We start from the raw sequence: 20,860 nt of genomic DNA on the forward strand, positions 1-20,860 counted from the left end.
ATCAATCCAGTGTTTCTTGGGCTGACCACGTGGCCAATTTCCAGATGGCGTGATGTGATGTGCTACCTGTTCAGTAGATGTACCTTCTCTACGCATTACGTGGCCATACCATCAAAGTTGGGTCTCGCGCATCTTGTCTACAATCAGGGTAACCCCCATGATTTTTTGGATGTTGGTGACATGATCATTCCTATACATGCATCCCTGGTAGGAAAGTGCTGCTGACTAATATTTTACGCATTATTTTGGTTTTAATCAGATAAAGCCTGGTATAATTAAAATATAGGATTTTTAACCACCTTATTCAATACACAATGTTGTTATTTCTAAAATTAACACATACATAGTTTAAAGCATAGACATGTTTCAATCCTTTGGATCATCATCACTACATAATATCATAAAACCATTAAAATATAAAAACATTTCTTTTAAGAGTTATGTCCTTTCATTGCAATCTGCTTTTGTGGAAAAGTTCTTGCATGTTTCTCGTCATTATAGTAAATATTGTTAAAAAGTTGTTAGATTTTGTAGATAAATAATATAATTTTGTTGAATCTTATATGCCTGTTGGTTTTAGTATAGTTAAAGTGGACCAAGGTTAATGTTGTAGATGTTATTCTTCTAAGAGCTATAAAATCGTGGTTCCATGGAATGGTATCTATAAGAAGGAGAAATTCTATTAGAAGTCATCATGAATTTAGGTATTGACTTCAAATTGCGAAACGAGAGAAGGTTGTCTCACCCCAATGAGAGGACATAACTCTTAAAAGAAACTATTCACACAAATGTTTTTATGTTTTTATTATTTTATAACATTTGTATGTACTGATGATGATCCAAAGGATCGAAACATGTCTGTGCTTTAAACTATCCATGTGTTAATTTTAGAGTTAACGACATTGTGTATTGAATGTGGATAAAAATCCTGTATTTTGTCAATACGGACAACAGATGATTTTTATCGTATGTAGGCCTAATGATAAAACCTGGATCTAAAAGACAGAAAAACATTTTTCCTGGAAAACTGGTAGAGTAAGGAAGGAAATGTGTATGGACATTTTTGTCGGAAATATAAGTCTAAATCCTACATGTATGCTACTTTCTTGATACGACTAACAGTTTGCACATTATTTTGGTTTTTATTGTATAAAGCACCTGCAAAAAAACAAAAAAAACAAAAAACAAAGGCATTTTACTGGAAAACTGCTAGTTAGGATGAAGATGCATAGAAAATTGAATTCTAATAAACTAGCCCATTTTTAATAGGACTAACAATTCAGGCAGCTAATTCACTTTTAGGGGTCCTGGATGCACATATTTTCTGACTTACTCTTCTGCCTGCTTCCATGATAAGCTGGTATAGTTATATATAGCACATAATAACATGAAAGAAATTATATTTATGTATATTTTTCGAGCTTCTAGGCTGTGGTCCAAGCTCATATGATATTCTCGAGGGTTCACCAAAAACTGTGTTAGACATTTTCAAGGATACCACTGCCTGCAATTGCTTCAAAGCTCTCAGTGGAATGGAGCAATATCACAATCTCACTTCAGTATATGTCCGCCTCCGTAGCGTAACAGTTAGTGTTATTAGCTGCCGTCCTCGGGGGCCCGGGTTCGATTTCCGGTACTGCCAGAAATTTAAGAATGGCAGGAGGCTGGTATGGGGTTGAAATGGTACATGCAGCTCACTTCCATTGGGGGTGTGTCTGAAAAGAGCTGCACCACCTCGGGATGAGGACACAAGTTTACCTTTTTTACTTCAGCAAATAGTGCAGGCTGCAGTGCTTGTCTGTTGATCTGCCTTGGTGGGGGAGTGGTATCTGATTGGCTATTCTGTGGCTGATTATTGAAGCAATGTCAAGCCTGGCATTGACCAACCTACCTGAGTGGAGGAAGGCAATTTATCGCCTGTTGCTTTTTCTGCCGTGTACTCCAGGCTTCCAAAATTTTTATTGGAAACCAGGTTTTATTAGCCTGTTCAAACTACTTGTTATGGTTAAAGCTGTTGGTGTGCTTCAGGATCTCAGTGATTTCTCTTTGTAGCCAGGCATGATAAGACGCTGTAGGTAACAGTACTTCAGCAGCGATTGGATGACATAACTTTTTGTTTGTCCCAGCTGGCTGGCTGTTGTGCTCCTTCAGTTGAGCGGCGATGCTGCCCGTTGTTCCTATGTACATTTGACTGCAACTGCACAGGATCTTTAGACACCTGCTGTGGTGTGAGGATGGAGCTTAGCCAAATAACACTCATTGGCGATTCCCCCTCCCGATAAACCAATAGGCGAGCAACGCACCGCACTTCAGCCTGCACTATATAGTGAGGTGGAGTTGCGATACCCCTCCATTCCACTGAGAGTTTTGTAACAGTTGAAGACAGCAGAACCCTTGAAAATGCTGAATACAGTTTTTGGTGAAATGTCTGATTACCATACGTTCTTGGATCATGGTCTATGAGCCCCAAAATGTAGATCTATAGGCCTATTGTAACGCAGGCCGTGAAAGCCTCAACTGTTATGGAAAAAAATGAGATCTCTAATGGTTGAAGAATTATTAAAATCGATTGAGTGGTTGCTGATGTTACAAACAAACCAACAAAATTACTTTCTTTACTAGTACGGTACCAGATTATTTTGCAAAAAGAAGGGTGATTTTTGAAATTGTATTTATTTAATTATAAGGCCTGTCATTGATGTACATATTTTTTATAATGTTTAACATGATTCAGCCATTTATTGAACTGTTCATCGCTAGTCTGTTTAACACGTTATTTACAGTTTTCACGAACAATTGCTGTTTTGATGTGAAGTTGGTAGTGATTTGTTTAAATTTCCAGTGATCTCTGATTAGTTTGTGCAGGCTAAGGTGTTGAAAAGCAATACTTGAAGGCGGAGCATACTTCATGACGTGTTTGTGTTAGAAGCAGGAGTGTCTTTAACAGATGTTAAAAAGGGAAGGACATAGCGCGGGGTAAGAATACTATTGCATGCAACATAGTTTCTGTTAAGCACGTAAATGAGCAAATGATGTGGATAGATTCAGCAGTTGGAGGAATTAGGACAAGAATTGTCTCAGTCTGTTCATCTTGTCAGGATGCAGATGAGGATGTGTTGACAGGTTTTCTGAAGTAGGCCTACTGAGTGACATTGAGTCAGGGTCAACAGGAAGGATAGAATATTGCTAATGAATGATTTCAATGCAAGATTTGGAAATAGAAATGAAGGATATGTAAAGGTGATGGGTAAATGTGAGGAAGAGTGGAAGCTAATAGAAATCAAAAACGTTGACTGGACTTCTGTGCTAGTATGGGATGAGCAGTTGTGAATATATTCTTCAAGTATAAGACTATTCACTGCTACAAATGAGAGTTTAGGGACAGCAGATCAATAATACAGTATATCATAACTGACTTTGAATTGAGGAAATCTGTTAGGAAAGTGAGGGTATTATGGGGGATTTTTCAGTGATACAGACCACTATCTAATCTGTAGTGAAATAAGTATCTACAGGCCTAGGATAGAGAAAGTGAAATCTTTCTGCAGACAATTAGGGTAGAGAATATCCAGGTTGAAGAAATTAGGCAGAAGTACATGGGTATGATTATCGAAAAGTTCCAAACAGTAGACAGTAAGCAGGTTCGGGATAATAGAAAGAGAATGGGTGGCATACAGGGATACTGTAGTGGAGACAGCAAAGAAATTAAGTTCATGGGGAGGATAACAATGATGGCAGTGAATTTACACTCCAGGAAGTGGAAAGAATGGGTAAAGGAATTACGGTGTCATAAATTAGCAAGAATAGATGAAATTAGATTAAAGTTACGAAATACAATGGAAAGGTAGGGATGAAATTGCTTTGAAGAGTAATAGGGTTAGCATGTGTAAGATACCTTCTGATTTGAAGAAAGTAGTAATTGCACCTATCTATGAGTAAAGTAATAGGGAAGGTTACAACAGCTATCAAGGTATTGATCAGTATTCAAATCAAGGTGTTTACAGGTAATTTGAAAAGGAGAGTGCAGTCAATGGTTGTAAATGAATGGCTGGCAGCCTCTGTGTTTCGAAATCTAGTATTTCAATATTGCAGTACTCGGGTGTGAGTTAGCACTGACCTGACACAGTAATGCTCTGTAGAGTCTGTTACAAATATAATACTCTTATGTGAATGCTTTGCATGTGCTCTTGTATCTCATTGTTATTAAATCCATAATGGGCAAGTTTGCAATTTATATTGCATTATATAAACTTGTGGCAATCAGTTATGCAGAGATTAAAAGGAAGAGGGCAGGAAGCGAGAAGTTTCCAGTGTCCTAGTGCAATGTTCTGTACTGATGGTAACAAAAAACAATTCAAGTTGCAAACAAGTGTTGTAATGTAAAGTGTTTCTCAACCTGAAAACTAGTAAGTTTCGGCAAAAGCAAAGAGGAACTTCTGGAATATGCGATACTGTTGCTTAACAATGAATATGCCATTTCTCATGACGTGATTCCTTCAGATATTACTGAAAACAGTTTCAAGAAAATGGGAATCTCAAACATATTAGATTAGAGTGAAGATGATTTGCTGTGGTAAAAGTAAACTTGTATCCTCATTCCGAGATAGTGCAGCTCTTTTCAGGCACACCCCCAATGGAGGTAAGCTGCATGTACCATTTCAACCACATACCAGCCCTCTTGCCATTCTTTTACTCTGATAAGATGTGGGTAGGAAGGGCAGCAGCAGTTCTTCCTGCAGTAGTGATGACAAATAGCATATAAAGGAAAGGATTTTCTTCTTTTCTGCTGGTTTGCAATTATACACGGATAAGATTGGTACTTTAGCTTATTTATTTATTTATTTATTTATTTATTCATTTATATATATATTTACTTACTTACTTACTTACTTACTTACTTACTTACTTACTTACTTACTTACTTACTTACTTACTTACTTACTTACTTACTTACTTACTTACTTACTTACTTACTTACTTACTTACTTACTTACTTACTTACTTACTTACTTACTTACTTACTTACTTACTTACTTACTTACTTACTTACTTACTTACTTACTTACTTACTTACTTACTTACTTACTTACTTACTTACTTACTTACTTACTTACTTACTTACTTACTTACTTACTTACTTACTTACTTACTTACTTACTTACTTACTTACTTACTTACTTACTTACTTACTTACTTACTTACTTACTTACTTACTTACTTACTTACTTACTTACTTACTTACTTACTTACTTACTTACTTACTTACTTACTTACTTACTTACTTACTTACTTACTTACTTACTTACTTACTTACTTACTTACTTACTTACTTACTTACTTACTTACTTACTTACTTACTTACTTACTTACTTACTTACTTACTTACTTACTTACTTACTTACTTACTTACTTACTTACTTACTTACTTACTTACTTACTTACTTACTTACTTACTTACTTACTTACTTACTTACTTACTTACTTACTTACTTACTTACTTACTTACTTACTTACTTACTTACTTACTTACTTACTTACTTACTTACTTACTTACTTACTTACTTACTTACTTACTTACTTACTTACTTACTTACTTACTTACTTACTTACTTACTTACTTACTTACTTACTTACTTACTTACTTACTTACTTACTTACTTACTTACTTACTTACTTACTTACTTACTTACTTACGTACTTACTTACTTACTTACTTACTTACTTACTAAGGCAGAGGCCGCCCACCCTCATTGGAGGGTCTGCCTTACAAGGGCTGCACTCGGCTAGAAATAGCCACACATTGTTAATTACTTACTTACATACTTACTTAATTACTTACTTACTTACTTACTTTAATGCCAGGAGTGTCTGAGGACTTGTTTGGCTTGCCTGGTCCAGGTCTTTCTATTTTACACCTATAAGCGACCTGCACATTTGGGTGTAAGATATGATAATAAGGTAGGGAGAGGGTGAAACTTGGTGTCAGCACATAACCTACTCCTGTTGAATGACACCAAGGGATCTGCTCAAGGCTTAACATTTCCATCCGACAAACGAATCACTATCGACAGTGTCATATGCCCTCAGTCCATATGAACTCTGTGGAGAGGTTTGAAATTGAATCCAGACTTCTGGCACGCGATCTAGTGATTAGTAATCATATATGACACCTTTCCTACCCTGCTGCCCAACATTCTGGTGGTAAGATTTGTTTTTCATCAATTGAACTTGAACCCGTTAATCATGGTGTCAGACCATACAGACCAGGCAGGCTTTGGTACTTTAGCTAATTCATACAGTATTTATTTTGCTTCAAGTGGTATTATCAGCTCGCAATGAGAAGACTATCTTTCCAGTACCTGCAGGCAACTTCAAACCTGTGTGTTCAACTTGTTAGATGTAAGCTTATCCTTTTGTCCATTTAGAAGAAATCTGATGCAATAATTTTATGCCAAATGATAATGAAGTTTTTTTTTTTTTTCTTTGAAGACTAAAGTTTCCTTATACAGTGAATATTTTAAAATTATGAAATTTTATACATTTTATATGTATTTTATCTATACCATGAAGAACTTGGCATATTAACCTTTTTGTTATTGTTCTGTATAACTTCCAACATTAACTTTATGTGGAATACATAATCTCTCCCGGCAAAATAAAGGACAGTGAAATGGACAAAGATTGGAAGAAGAAAAATACTTTTAGATGTGCTACCTGGAATGTACAAGGTATCTCACACAAAGATGACCAGCAATTTCAGAAACAAAAAGAAAGCTTCAGGGATCAAAAGAGACAGTAAATTATTTACAGTTTTACAGTGGGGTTGACAGAGATACTAGAGCACAGGCAGGTGTACTGCTCATGGTACACAAAAGATTAAGATCAACAATTGATAGCTACACATTTTGGAACGAAAGGATTATCCAGTTAAGACTAAAACTATCCAGGCGTTATCTTACAGTTATAGGAGTATGCACTCCAGTGCAGGGTAATTCAAAAGAAAGTGATTGGTTCTATAATGATCTGCAAAAGATAGTCAATAAAATTAACAAACAAGATATGCTACTATTACTGGGAGACTTCAGTACCAGAGTTGGTAATGAGAAAATTCAGAATCACATCGGAATCCATGGAGAAACAATCTGTAATAACAATGGAACAAAATTAATAGATTTCACTGAAAGATCATGAACACAATATTCCCACACAAGGACAGCCACAAGTGCACGTGGTCTGCACAAAATCAGAAATCGATTATAGATTATATAATTTGTAATGGTAAATTTATCTATTAGTAGCACCTATTCGTCTGAGGCCTAGATGGTAGAAAAGAAACATTTTTTTTCTAGTTGCTTTATGTCGCACCGACACAGATAGGTCTTATGGCGACGATGGGATAGGAGTTGGAAGGAAGCGGTCATGGCCTTAATTAAGGTACAGCCCCAGCATTTGCTTGGTGTGAAAATGGGAAACCACAGAAAACCATTTTCAGGGCTGCCATCAGTGGGATTCGAACCCACTATCTTCCGGATGCAAGCTCACAGCCGCGTACCCTTGACCGCACGGCCAACTCGCCCGGTATAAAAGAAACAAACAACACAAGAAGTTAAAACTTCTTACAAGTTTAACCTATTAAGAGATCCCAGTATAAAATGGCTGTACCAGAACAGACTTAATAATCTTACACAAATGACACCAGTTAGTGACAACGTGGAAATGGAGTGGTCTAATTTGTGTTTAGTTTTAAAGCAGTCTGCTTTTGGCAGTTTGGGAGTTAAGAAAAAATGGCAGAGGAAAAGGGGTTTAAGAATCTGGGATGAAGAAATTGAAAAAGTTATTTCAGACAAAAGAAATGCTTTTAAAAATTTTTTGTCAACTAGTAAATTAGAAGATAAAATAGATTATCATCACAAGAGAGCAACAGCAAAAAGGGAAGTGCAGAAAAAGCACAGAAAGAGTTGGGAAAACTTTGTTTCACACCTGGAGACTGATATAACAAGACCACAACCACAGACCTATAAAATATTGAAGAAACTGAATAATGATGTAAAAGAAGACGTACACATTAATGCAATACCTCTAACGGAGTGGATCATTAATTTTCGGAACCTTTGGGGAGGTTCAAATATTGCGCCATTTCTTTTGCCAACATCTCTTAGCAAGTCTTCGGAAATCATTGCACTCGAAGAACTGCAGCTAGTACTCAGAAAACTTAGAAATGGAAAAGCATCTTAAGGAGACTCAATAAAAATGCAGAACTATTCAAGTATTCCAGTGACATCTTCAAGCAAAGATTTCTCAAATTCATCAATTTAATTTGGAATGGCAACAGACCACCAGAGAATTGGCAAAAAGCTATAGTTATTCCTCTTCATAAGAAGGGCAGTGTGAAAGATTGTGGAAATTACCGAGGGATAAGTATACTCAACTCAGGTTACAAAATTTACTCTAATATTGTCAAAGAAAAATTATTCAGGTATTATGAAAATGTGATTGGAAATGAACAACATGGATTTTGAAAGGGACGTTCTTGTGCTGATGCTTACTTTACCTTGAAAATCTTAGTAGAAAAACGCAGGAAATTTAACTTGGAAACTCGCATAGCACTTGTTGATTTTAAAAAAGCCTCTGACCTAGTTTACAGGAACAGACTACTTAATATCTTAGCAGAAGATAATGTCCCACAACAGTTAATAGATAACATATACAACATGTAAAGTGACAACCTTATTGCAATAAAGTTATAGTCATCAGACTGAATGGGAACCGATCAGCAGAGGTGTGAGACAAGGCTGTGGACTTTCTCCTTTGTTGTTCATAATCTATATGAACAACATAATGCAGGTATGGAGGCATGAAAGGCATGGATCAATCCTAGTCGGCAGATATCTCGCACATCTAGCTGCCATACTCTTTGCTGATGATGTTGCATTGGTAGCATCATCAGAAGATGATCTTCAGTGGTCAGTATTTAATCTCCAGAAAGTCTCTTCAAAATTTGACACGATCATTTCACCACAGAAGAGCAAAATAATGGCCTTTAAGGGGAAGGACCTTATCCCCAGTAAAATCTGTTTAGATAATAACATTTTGGAAAGAGTCAATGAATTCAATTATCTGGGATACAATTTATCTTACCAAGGGGAAATTGATATCTCTGAAAAAATAACCAAATTTACCAGAACAACAGGAATCATAAATCATATCATGAAGCCATCTTTTGTCCAAAAACACACTCGCTTACGTCTTTATAACATTTAGCCAGACCAACCCTTTGCTACGGCAGTGAGGCATGGACAATAAGAACTCAAGACATTTCCAGAATTACAGCATGTAAAATGACGTTCATGCTCAGAACAGCAGGCTATACAAAATGGGATTGTATAAGAAATGAAGATGTGCTTAAGGGACTGAATGTGAAACCAGTAATCAATTACATCTATGAATACCAAGAAAACTGGAAACGTCATGTTCAAAGGATGGAATCTGGAAGACTACCAAAAGAGATCCTACGCTATCAACCAAGAGGACAGAGATCTATAGGACGTCCAATGGAGCGACGGAAAGAAAATGGATGACCGCAACGGGCCACAGGGCCCAATACTTGGAAGGATGATGATGACGATGACGATGATGATATAACCTCTCCTGCCCAAATGCCAACCTCACCTTCCTGGGATGAACAAACCTGTTCTCACAGACGAGGCCCTGTTGACCAAGTCACGGCGGTATAACTGTTACATCAATTACGGAGGAAATGTTGTAATTTCAGCTAGTCCATTAGCTGAGAGGTGGCAGCCCCACCAATGTTCTTACTTCCTTCAGGCTAGCAACCTGTCGGAAGGACATTTGATTGCTTTCAAGTCTTGCGAAAAGAAAAATGCAAGACTGTAACGGGACAAATGGCCGAATACTTGGAAGGAAGATGATGATGAAAACTGGTATATATAATTACATTTTAGAGTAAAGAGACCGTTCTTCAATAAGAAGTATGCCATGTGAGAATTGATCACTAGCAGACCATCATACACCCTTTTTAATTTTGTTAGCTTTTACTTAGACAGTTTCCTCTACAGCATCACTTGTGAGCGATTATCCAAGTAAGGCTAGATAGGATTTTGTTGTAATGCATATACTGGGAGTAGTGTCCAGAATCTGCCTTTGTTGGCAAGATGTAGTGTTTACAGTACACTATGTCTTCTGGTACGGGCTATATCAAATTTGTTACTTATCCTTGACTTTGACAATATGAGAGTGACTGAGATATGAGCGATGCTAGTGCCTGTCCCTGTTATGGATGGTGTGAAAATATCGCTCATAGGGTTGGTTGGTGCATGCATTTCAGTGGGCTTGGCAAATTGATATGTAATAGCAACTTCTGGCTCAGTGAGGAAAGCAACAGGAAACTACCTCACTCCTCATTTCCCTGGTACGCCTCTTCAATGACGTCTAGGCTATTTATGACAGCTATTGGCAGAGCTGTGGAGGATCAAACCAGCCTTTGGGCTGAATACCCAACATACAACAATGCCCAGAATTGCAGAAACTGTGGTTTCATCTCTTACGAAATTCTAACGGAATTGTTAGTGCTATTTGTAATTCAATGAAAGGAACTGTGTTGGATACATAAAATGATCACAGCTATAAATAACATGTATGATAATTCAGGAAGTATAGATAAGGATCGGATTCTGTATTGACGACAAACTTCTGTCTTAACATCAGATCTTGTTGTACCTAAGGTGAAAAAAAAGCATGAACCACTGAGTGTTCGAAACCATTCTGTATGAGGACAGGTTGAAATCCCGGTCAGTTATAACTTTTTTTGTTACTGTGGATGTAGTATGGTCACATATCTAAACTCGTTTCCGAAGAATGGATATTTATTTGACTTCTACTACATAAACAAATGAATAAGCTTTGTGATGAAACCTTATTTCAAATATGTGGAGCTAAGGCAGCGTACATAACAATTTTTTTTTTTTTGCTAGTTGCTTTACGTCGCACCGACACAGATAGGTCTTATGGTGAAGATGGGATAGGAAAGGTCTAGGAGTGGGAAGGAAGCGGCCGTGGCCTTAATTAAGGTACAGCCCCAGCATTTTCCTGGTGTGAAAATGGGAAACCACGGTAAACCATTTTCAGGGCTGCCGACAGTGGGGTTCGAACCCATTATCTCCTGGGTGCATGCTCACAGCTGTGCGCCCCTAACCACACGGCCAACTCGCCCGGTACATTACACAACATTCGTCTACCATTCCAGTAGAACATGCTCTGCTGTGCATAGATACAATGGAGCTGTGAATATCTATACAAATTCTGTGTAGGGTAAGGTTAGAACCGTCGATCCGCTTTGGAAACTTGCCAGGGCCTTACCGATTCAGCCACTTAGACAACACTGTTTCTGTTTCAAGATGTGCAGAACTAAAGCATGCCCTTTACATCTCGAGATTTAATTTCTGTGTTGTATCTCTTGATTCATGGGTTTTAGCATTCATTTAGCATTCTACCAACCTCGTTAAGGCATCATGTTCTGTATGGACTGACATCGTGGTTAGCCAGTTCGAGTCCTGTTGTTTGAAAAAAATTAACCATCAGAATATTGGCCGGCAGGATAGGAGAGGTGGTGGTATACAATTTCTAATCACTAGATTGCATGCCAAAAGCCTGAATTCAATTTCAAACCTCTCACCAGTATTCATATGGAATGAGGGCATATGATGCTGTCAATTATGAATTGTCCGCTGGATGTGGACATAAAGCTTTGTGCAGACCCCTTGGTGTTATTCAACAGGAGTAGGCAGTGTGCCAATACTGGGTTTCACCCTCTCTCTTCTTCATTATCATCCCACATTCAGACGCATAGGTCGCTCATGGGCGACAAATAGAAAGATATGCACCATTACAAGTAATATATGACATGTTTAGCCCGTATAGTCAACTTTGAACAGTTTAAAGATATGAATATCGAAAGTTCCACCTTTATAGAACTTATAAAATTTTTAATCTTATAGTGAAGTTGTAGGTACATGTTTTGTCCCTCTTGGCAACATTTTCAGCCTAGTGAAGAATGAAAGTTGAATAGTAAACTTAGCATAGCAAAAAGGTGTTATATATATGTTTACAGCAACTCAAATTTACATGGTCTTAGTGTGCCATTTGACAACAAAGTGGTGACGTGAAATCCATTTGAAACATCTCATCATCGTTCAAGTATAAAAGAATCCGTATAATTGTTTCCCCTTTGCAGTATACATTACTTTTCTGTTGCAGGCATATAGGTTGTTAGCAGAGCAGTATCGACCATAAAAACTAAAAGTGTTCGATGGATTGCATATATTCAAGTTGTTATTAATTTTTTTTTGCCATTTGTTTTACTTCGCACTGACACAGGCAGGTTTTATGGTGATGATGGGATAGAACAGGGTAGGAATAGAAAGGAGGTGAGTGTGGCCTTAATTAACCTTTTAAGTGCTGAGTTACCAGTTGACTGTTTGGTACCTCAGTGCCGAGTTCTTTCATTCGTATGTAAAAAATTTGTAGAAGCCTCAGTTTTTAACTTATCAGTGGGGTGATTAGCTTAAAATGTTTATAAATGTTGGTTGTTTATATATCCAAATACAAATGGAAAATCCTACTCTTATGTTCAATATTATTTTGAGAGAAAATAAAATTACACTTATGTGCCCATGCGTGCATTATCTTTATACAAAGTAAAGAGCCCAAAGTAATTATTTCCTAAAATCTGTAGGCAACTAATACATGTAACTCCTTAGAAGTATATAAGTTGATATTTTAAAATACTTTCCAAACCTGGAATGTGGTGATAATTAAATGTTTTCTACTGGTTGTTTGTGATGCCAATTTGTTCAACTATCTGCACCAACTCCACTGGCACAAAAGTTTCTAAAAATCAGTGATTTTTGGGTTGTCATCAAACACTACTTGGCCCTCGGTGCCTTTCGCAGTTACCTAAAACTCTGGTGAAGAAAAGTAATCCATCCGCCACAAAATTAGCGATAAAATAGCTTTTGTACACCCCGTGCTTTTCTTCTTTCGTTTAGAAGGAGGCTCTGTTTCTCTCTCACATACATTATTTTCGGCACTCTCTCTATCACTCTCACTTTCAAAATCGCTTAACAATTCCTTAAAATGATTATCTCTATCATCACTTTCCGCTGTGGTTAATAAATGAAAGATTCTGTGATCCGAAATAACATCGATGCAAGAGCAAAGAGATTGTTGATCCGCCATGTTTGTTTACATCACAGATGAATTCCACAGACGTCTACAAAAAGCTCTAAGTTACTTCCCGAAGCTATAATCTCTGATCAGTTAGTTCTACATAATGCCCAACAGATGGCAGAACATTTCACAGATCAAATTTGCACTCGAAAGTGAACCGGGAAAATAAAAAATAAAAAAAATTCTCGCGCACCGTCTATAGACAGGCGTAGCACTGGTGGTCCGCCCGCATCAGCCTGTCTATAGGCGGGCGTAGTACTCATCGGGTTAAGGTACAGCCCCAGCATTTGCCTGGTATAAAAATGGGAAAGCTCAGAAAACCATATTCAGGACTGCTGACAGTGGGTTTCGAACCCACTAACTCCCAAATGTAAGCACACAGCTACTTGACCCAAACTATGTAGCCAACTCACTTGGTATTCAAGAATTATAAGGGGCTGGTGGACCACTCGGTATATCTATACATACTTGATGAGTCAGCTAAGATGTTCACTTCGAATAACTCTCATAAATTGTTAAAGATATAGACAATTTATAATTCCAATATAATTGGTCTGTTATTGGAAATTATATATTTTCCAGGTAACTCATTTTTGGTTGCCAGTGTTTCACCCCAGTGTATCAAGAGGGGCTCATCAGTTGGTAACAAGCACACCTACCAAGTGGCATGTCTAATGCATGTAGTGGAGACCACTGCAGAGGCTACTTGAAGCTTCAGGCAGTGCCAGTGCACTATGAGAGGCTTGGTCTGTTTTTAAAAAATTGATCCCTGCTGGCAACGAACAACGAGTTAGCCGTAAAATTTATAATTTCCAATAATGTATCCATTATATTGGAATGATGAATTTACTCATTCAGAACAAATATTTCAAGTTCCCTATGGGAAACGAAATATTTATAGGAAATCTGTTTTCACTTTCTGCAATGTTACTAAGAGGCTCATCCATTAATACATCTCCACTGTTGTTATTCTTTCCTTCATTGTTACTCTGTTGTATTCTGCAGATCATTAGTGTTAGTTATTGGGTTTACTTCAGTTCCCCATTATTAATTGCTAGTGGTTATGAATGCAGTAGAATGGTATATTTCTGTTATAGGAGAGTTGAAGTTCAAAAACTGAAGCCCATGCCTAAACTTGTGTATACCTTGCTCAATGACAAAAGTTTAAAAAAGAAATTGAGTGAACATGGCTTGAGTACTGCTGGAGATCGAGCGACCCTGATTAACCGTCACAGGAGGTAGGTAAAAATCTTTTTGCTCTTATATTCTCATAGTGAGAGAAAATGGTTGTGATGTTCTTGGCTTGTGATAAGATTAGAGAACAAAATGTAAAGAAATGTGGTGGTGGTGGTGATGGTGATGATTCGGACTGACAAAATCACTCATTTAAGCCATGCAAGAGGACTGCAAATTCTGGCATCTATTTCCACAAAGAATGTTGTTGGACCTTTGCAGTATATTGATAACTCATTTCCAAATGTTCATGAACACATTTTAATTTTTTTTTTTGGATTCGTTGTGCTCAACTGTGGAGCACGCTTGAACTTATTTTGCACAATGTTTCTTCTTCTTTTCTTCCCAATATCTCTTCATATTTTCACTGTGTTCCTTCTGCGTGTTTCTGTCCAGCCTGTATTTTTTCTTGTTGGTTTCTCTGAAAATTTATGTTTGTTTACTAAGCTTCTAAATTTCATTCTATCTTGAATGGTTTCGTCCTCAATACCCATTTCTTGTAGATCTTCATGAATTTGTGCTAACCAATTGTTGCGGATTTTCAGGGTAAGAGCTAGATTTAGAATTTTCTTAGTCAGCCTGTTGTTATCCATTCTGTGTAGGTGTCCGTAGAATTTTAGTCGTCTCTTTCTGATGGTATCTGTGATTTATTCTGTGAATTGAAAATTTTTGTGTGGTTTCTTTTTCATCCAAATTCCATTAGGATTTTTCTGAGAATTTTCCTCTCTTGTTTCTCAATGCTTTTCATTTGTGACCTGCCGCCAATGATCAGTGTTTCAGATGCATAAAGTGCCTCTGGTTTGATGACTGTATTGTAGTGTCGTAATTTTGCATTTTTTAATATACATCTTTTGTTGTATCTGTTCCATGTGATTTTGTAAGCCCTTTCCAGTTTAGCAGTTCTTTCTTTGTTAGCTTCCTGATTTAACCCTGCTGGCTGAATAATTTCACCTAGATACTTGAATTTGTCTACTTGGGAAATTATTCCACATTTGGTGATTAATGGTTGATTGTCGAATCTTGATTTAGTTCCTTCCATAAACTGCGTCTTTTCAAATGAAATTTGAAGTCCGGTTTTTGCGGCTATTTCATGCAATTTTTCTATGGAGTGGATTGCTTCTTGTCTGTTGTTCGAAAGGATCACAAGGTCATCTACGAAAGCTAAGCAGTCAAGGTGAATTTTGTCTAAGAAGTCTGCCAATGTTTATACCTTTAGTTACTTTTCTCCATTCACGAAACACTTTTTCCGAAACTAAATTGAATAGTAGTGGGGATAGTCCATCTCCCTGTCGGACACCAGTTCTGATTTTGAACGGTTCAGAAATTTCTCCCAAGAACTTAACTTTTGATGTTGTGTTGGTCAGAGTTTCTTTAATCAATTCCCTCGTTTTCCTGTCGACTTGAAATTCCTCTATTATGTTGAACAGGGTCTGCCGATCAGTGGAATCATACGCCTTTTTGAAGTCAACAAAGGTAATTACTGTTTGTTTGGTTTTGTGAATCTGTAGTATGGTTTTTAGGTTTAGGATTTGTTCTGCGCAGGATCTCCCTTTTCGGAATCCAGCCTGATAATCTCCGATCAGGTGGTCTGTTTGTTTTTGTAATCTATTAAGTAGAGCTTTAGAGAAGATTTTATATACGAGTGCGAGGCGAGAAATTCGTCTGTAGTTATTAATATCTGATTTGTCTCCTTTCTTGTGAAGTGGATGAATCAATGCACATTTCCATTCCTCCGGAATTTCTTCAGAAAACCAGATGTCCTGTAATATTTTTTGAATACTCTGGGCCAGTTTGTCACCACCAATATTCAACATTTCAGCGATTATTCAATCTTCTCCTGGTGCTTTGTTGTCTTTTAAATCTCTGATTATTTGTTTGACTTCTTGTAATGTGGGGGGTTCTGAATCTGGAATTATTATTATTAAAATATTTTTTTTCTAAATTTTTTTTTCCAGAATAAGGCTTATGGAGTGTTTTACATTCAACAGTATTTTCATGTTAGATTTTGTCAAATTTGTGGTTCTCCCTTGTATAAGGGCAGCTATCCATACTAAATTTTCTCTTTGTACATGCATTTATAAGTATGCTGCTCTGAGATTGTTCAGTTAACTATGATATGCTATAGTATGTGGCCAGGTGTATTGAATACTGCTGGAAATCAAGCGACCCGGATTAATAGTCACAGGAGGTATGTAAAAATCTGAGTGACTGAGCTTACAGTATGAGGTCCCAGAGTAATATTATGCCACCTCTCACGCTGGATCTTATCAGGATACTGCGGGATGCTGTGCACAAACGCGGCAAGGGGATAAGTAGTGTAAGGCATAAGAGGTTAGAAAATGCTTCAGCAGCTGTTTCACAATAATGTAGCCCTAATAAGGGCCTTTTGTTACATTTTATACCTCTGATACAATACAGTATGTCCTATGTTATCCCAATTCAATGTATCTTCCTCAGATATGATATCCCATGATGATATCAAAGAATGTCCTTGCCAGAATTTTTACTTCTTTTTTCAAAACCAGTGTAATCTATTAGCTTAATTTCTCTTATTATCTACAACAAAAGCTGTAACCATATTATGACCAATTACCCTGCGATAAAACACAGTAACATCTATAAATTTGATCATGTATTTATGTAAAATTAATCATATATATGTTGGCAACCATAAGTCCATGATTCCCAAGTCTAAACACTGCAGACATGTCCCAACCAACAATAGTTCATTATACAGTTGCTTTCTTAATATGGCTCCCTTTTATTCTATCTCCAGATGAATTATCACTGAGTACTATAATCTTTGTGAACTCAACTTCTAGGAGCTCTGTAGAGCAGAGCATATTCCCTTCTGCATCTGTAGTTATAATTGTAAATTAACGTATATTTTGCCAGAAGCTGACCAGTTGTAAGCAGTATTATTTTAGTAAGCTTTATTTTTTTTAAATGATTTCATGGAACCAAAGATGGCCATGATCTTCAACCTGGAAGATTAAAAAGCTGTAACCATATTATGACCAATTACCCTGCAATAAAACACAGTAACATCTATAAATTTGATCATGTATTTCTGTAAAATTAATCATATATATGTCGGCAACCATAAGTCCACGATTCCCAATTCAGTATTTATACTTCATTCAATAAAAATTACCTTGACATTCCAAAAATTATGGTTTAAAAATGTTTAACTTGGGATTAGTAACATACATTTCAGATGCCATTCCAATGCTTTAGATACAACTTGTAGAAGTTTGTGGAAATTGTCCATGACATGTTGGGTGTGAGAGGATATTTTAAGAGGATAGGGTTTGAAATGCACTTACAGATATGAGTGATATGTTTGTTTCAGTTAACTTCCATTTATCACAACACCTAGATTGTTTACAACTGCCGCATGCAATTAAGTCTTTATCAAACTTGTTAATGTTGTTTGTATGACTATTGTAATAATTTTTATATTGGAGGGATTTATTAATATAGTTTTTGCAAGCATATGGTAAAATATTTCATTAGTCTTTGTTCATAGTATCAGTTGCTTTTGAGTGATAGCATATCTGAAGATCATCAACATGTAAGTTAGATAGTAATTACAATATCTCAGTTGAAATGATGCATCGTGTATGTACCATTTCTGCATGGTAATAATAGTTGTATCCTAATGCAGCGTCGTACTTTCTACTTTAAAATGTCCCGCATGCTCTAGTGGTGCATGGGATGTCTGATCACTTGTTTTCGAAGGAGTGACAGTGTGCTGTATTTTGGATGGTGTGAAACAAATAGCAGTCATTTTATGTCTGCTAAGATCCATAAGGCTAGAGAACCCATGGGCAAACCATCCTGTTGATAGATAACATTGTCAGAAATGAAATCATTAGTATGCAGTGCTAATTTTAGAATGGTGATAAAGTCTTCAATCTCAGGTTGACTCACTTTACCAAACTTCTTTAAATTATTGCTAATGAGAAAAAAATTAAATGGTGTCTGGCTTATAGTGCTGGGAGTGTCCGAGGATATGCTCAACTCGCCAGGTGCAGGTCTTGATTTGACGCCCGCAGGCAACCTGTGCGTCGTGATGAGGATGAAATGATAACGAAGACAACACGTACACCCACCCCCGTGCTAGCGGAATTAACCAGTGATGGTTAAAATTTCCTGCCCTGCCAGGAATCGAACCCGGGACCCCTGTGACCAAAGGCCAGTACGCTAACCATTAAGCCATGGAGCTGAACAATTATTACTAATTATATCTATTGTGTCGTTAATAGGAATACTGGGGTATGTGTTGACTATATCAAATGAGTGAATAGAATGGTATGGCTAAAAAGAAGAGTAATTTTGTTTTAGAAAACGTTGTATGAACTGGGAACTTTTGTAGAGGGGGGGCTAGGCTTAAAATTGATGATTGGTCTCGTGGGCACTCCAGCCTTGTGAATCTTAGGTAGAGCCTTAGCTCTGGGGAGTCCTGCGTTCATATTGGTAAGTTTTGAAATTTCATGATCATTTAGTAAAAATGAAATATTTTTGAGAACTTGTTTTAAGTTACGTTGAATTTTGGATGTTGGGTTGATTTTAGACCATATTAAAAGAGTTATCCAAACAAAAAATTTAGTTTTTGTGATGTACCGGTAATCAGCTTTGTTTGTTTTGTAATGATGAGATCTTTATTACTGATTTTCTTTTTGCAGTTAAAGATTTGCTTTGAAATTATATCACTATTTTCTGGAGTACAGTACTAGTTTTCCACTAATTAATGATGTTTAGTTTTGTTCAATTTTTGTATCTAACTTCGTCTTGTATATCTGCCAGTAGTTTATTGTTGGCTGATTTTGTTTCTATTGTAGAAATGATCATGTTATTGAGTTCAGAAAGATTGGGTCAGTTACGTCTATGACGCTTGCTCAATATTTTCGATTCACTGTCATCAAGACACTCAGTCAGATTGACAACAGGGGGATGAAAATTGCTTAGGATTTCATTTGTCTCCCGTGGTTTAGGTTCATCTCTGTGGTTAAATGTTGAAACTTTAAGGCTGTTCAATTTCCTATCTAGTACTTGTTTATTTGATAATGTAGTTTGAAGTTTGAGCCGACATTTGATTAAAATGATCCCATTGGAGGTTGAGTAAGCAGTTGGAAACATCATGGTGAGTCTCATATAATTTATTGTTTAAGCAAGTTTTCTTCCTGTATAGAAATTTAATTTTTTCTCAACCAGATTCTGTTAATTTTATTTTGTGCTTTTACGGTTCTAGGTGTAGATCTATATTTCTTTCTGATGAACTTAAGGAAGTTACGTATTAGGGTATTAATTAAATACTGTTTAAAAAAAACGAATATCTTTGCCAATTTTGCCTATCTTTAATTTTAGGCCTGGTTGGTTTGGGCATCATACGATAAAAATGTCATTATTTGTATTGACAGTAGTTTCAATTGGTAGGTAAAATGGGTCCACCTGTTCAATACCACCCCAATAAAAAATGTACTTTGGTCAAAAATCAGTTACGTTGTCATGTAATTAGTAGAAGAGACCGATTTCAGCCATTTGGGCCATCATCAGCTGTAAAGATTTTTAAAAAATTGGCCCAACTAAAATCATGAAAGACCATGAAACAAACAATGACATCTAAAAAAAAAAGTATACATTAAAATCAATCTCTTGTAGAAAACTTGATGACACTTATGTCCATGCATCACAGATATTGTACAATGAATTTAGACCTTGGCTATGAGCCAACACGTCTGAATTAAATCACAAATTCATGTCCATAAATCAAGACCTAGACATTTTAAAAGTCACAGACAAGAGCACCTTGCTCAATATCTTTGAAAATTGCTACATATATCTTTGAAAATAGATACATTCATCTGGATCAGTACTTTAATTCCAACTGCAACCTCAATGAAGTATCCGAAAAGCCAAACATTTTATTCGATATAGTCATTTTAGTTCGTAAAGAATGTGAATCCAACAAGATTAGAAGCTGCAATACCCCCACCAGTCCTCCATTACCCCTACTACCCCTCTCGACTTCCCCTTCCCAACCTCTCCTGCAACCCGCAACCCGCACACCCCCCACCGCAAACCTCTGCCGTAACCTAACGTTCGTTGTACTGTACTTTGTCGCCAGCATCAGACTCCCTTGGGATTGTGTGGAAGTTGGAAGGGGAAGGTGGGGTAAGTTCCGGTTACATCTTTGCTTTTTGTCCCATACTGCCGGGCTGAGTGGCTCAGACGTTTGAATCGTTGGCCTTCCGACTCCAACATGGCAGATTCGATCCTGGCTCAGTCCGGTGGTGTTTGAAGGTGCTCAGATACGTCAGCCTCGTGTCGGTAGATTTACTGGCACGTAAAAGAACTCCTGCGGGGCTAAATTCTGGCA

The 20,860-nt window shown here is 37.0% G+C and overlaps 1 protein-coding gene and 1 long non-coding RNA gene across 2 annotated transcripts in view; one reads left to right on the forward strand and one right to left on the reverse strand.

The window, feature by feature from the left end:
• Window positions 1-20,860, reverse strand: part of LOC137499014 (uncharacterized) — a 327,147-nt gene that overhangs the window by 49,148 nt on the left and 257,139 nt on the right. The gene's annotated exons all lie outside the window — the stretch shown is intronic.
• The window catches only part of LOC136866695 (E3 ubiquitin-protein ligase RAD18), a 145,110-nt gene that overhangs the window by 23,688 nt on the left and 100,562 nt on the right, over window positions 1-20,860 (forward strand). Inside the window, exon 4 of the mRNA XM_067143809.2 lies at window positions 14,343-14,483. Within this exon, the coding sequence (XP_066999910.2) occupies window positions 14,343-14,483 (141 nt within the window). The remainder of the gene's footprint in view (window positions 1-14,342; window positions 14,484-20,860) is intronic.

The sequence above is a fragment of the Anabrus simplex genome, chromosome 3 (genome assembly GCF_040414725.1).
Source record: "Anabrus simplex isolate iqAnaSimp1 chromosome 3, ASM4041472v1, whole genome shotgun sequence".
NCBI classification, from domain to species: Eukaryota; Metazoa; Arthropoda; class Insecta; order Orthoptera; family Tettigoniidae; genus Anabrus; species Anabrus simplex.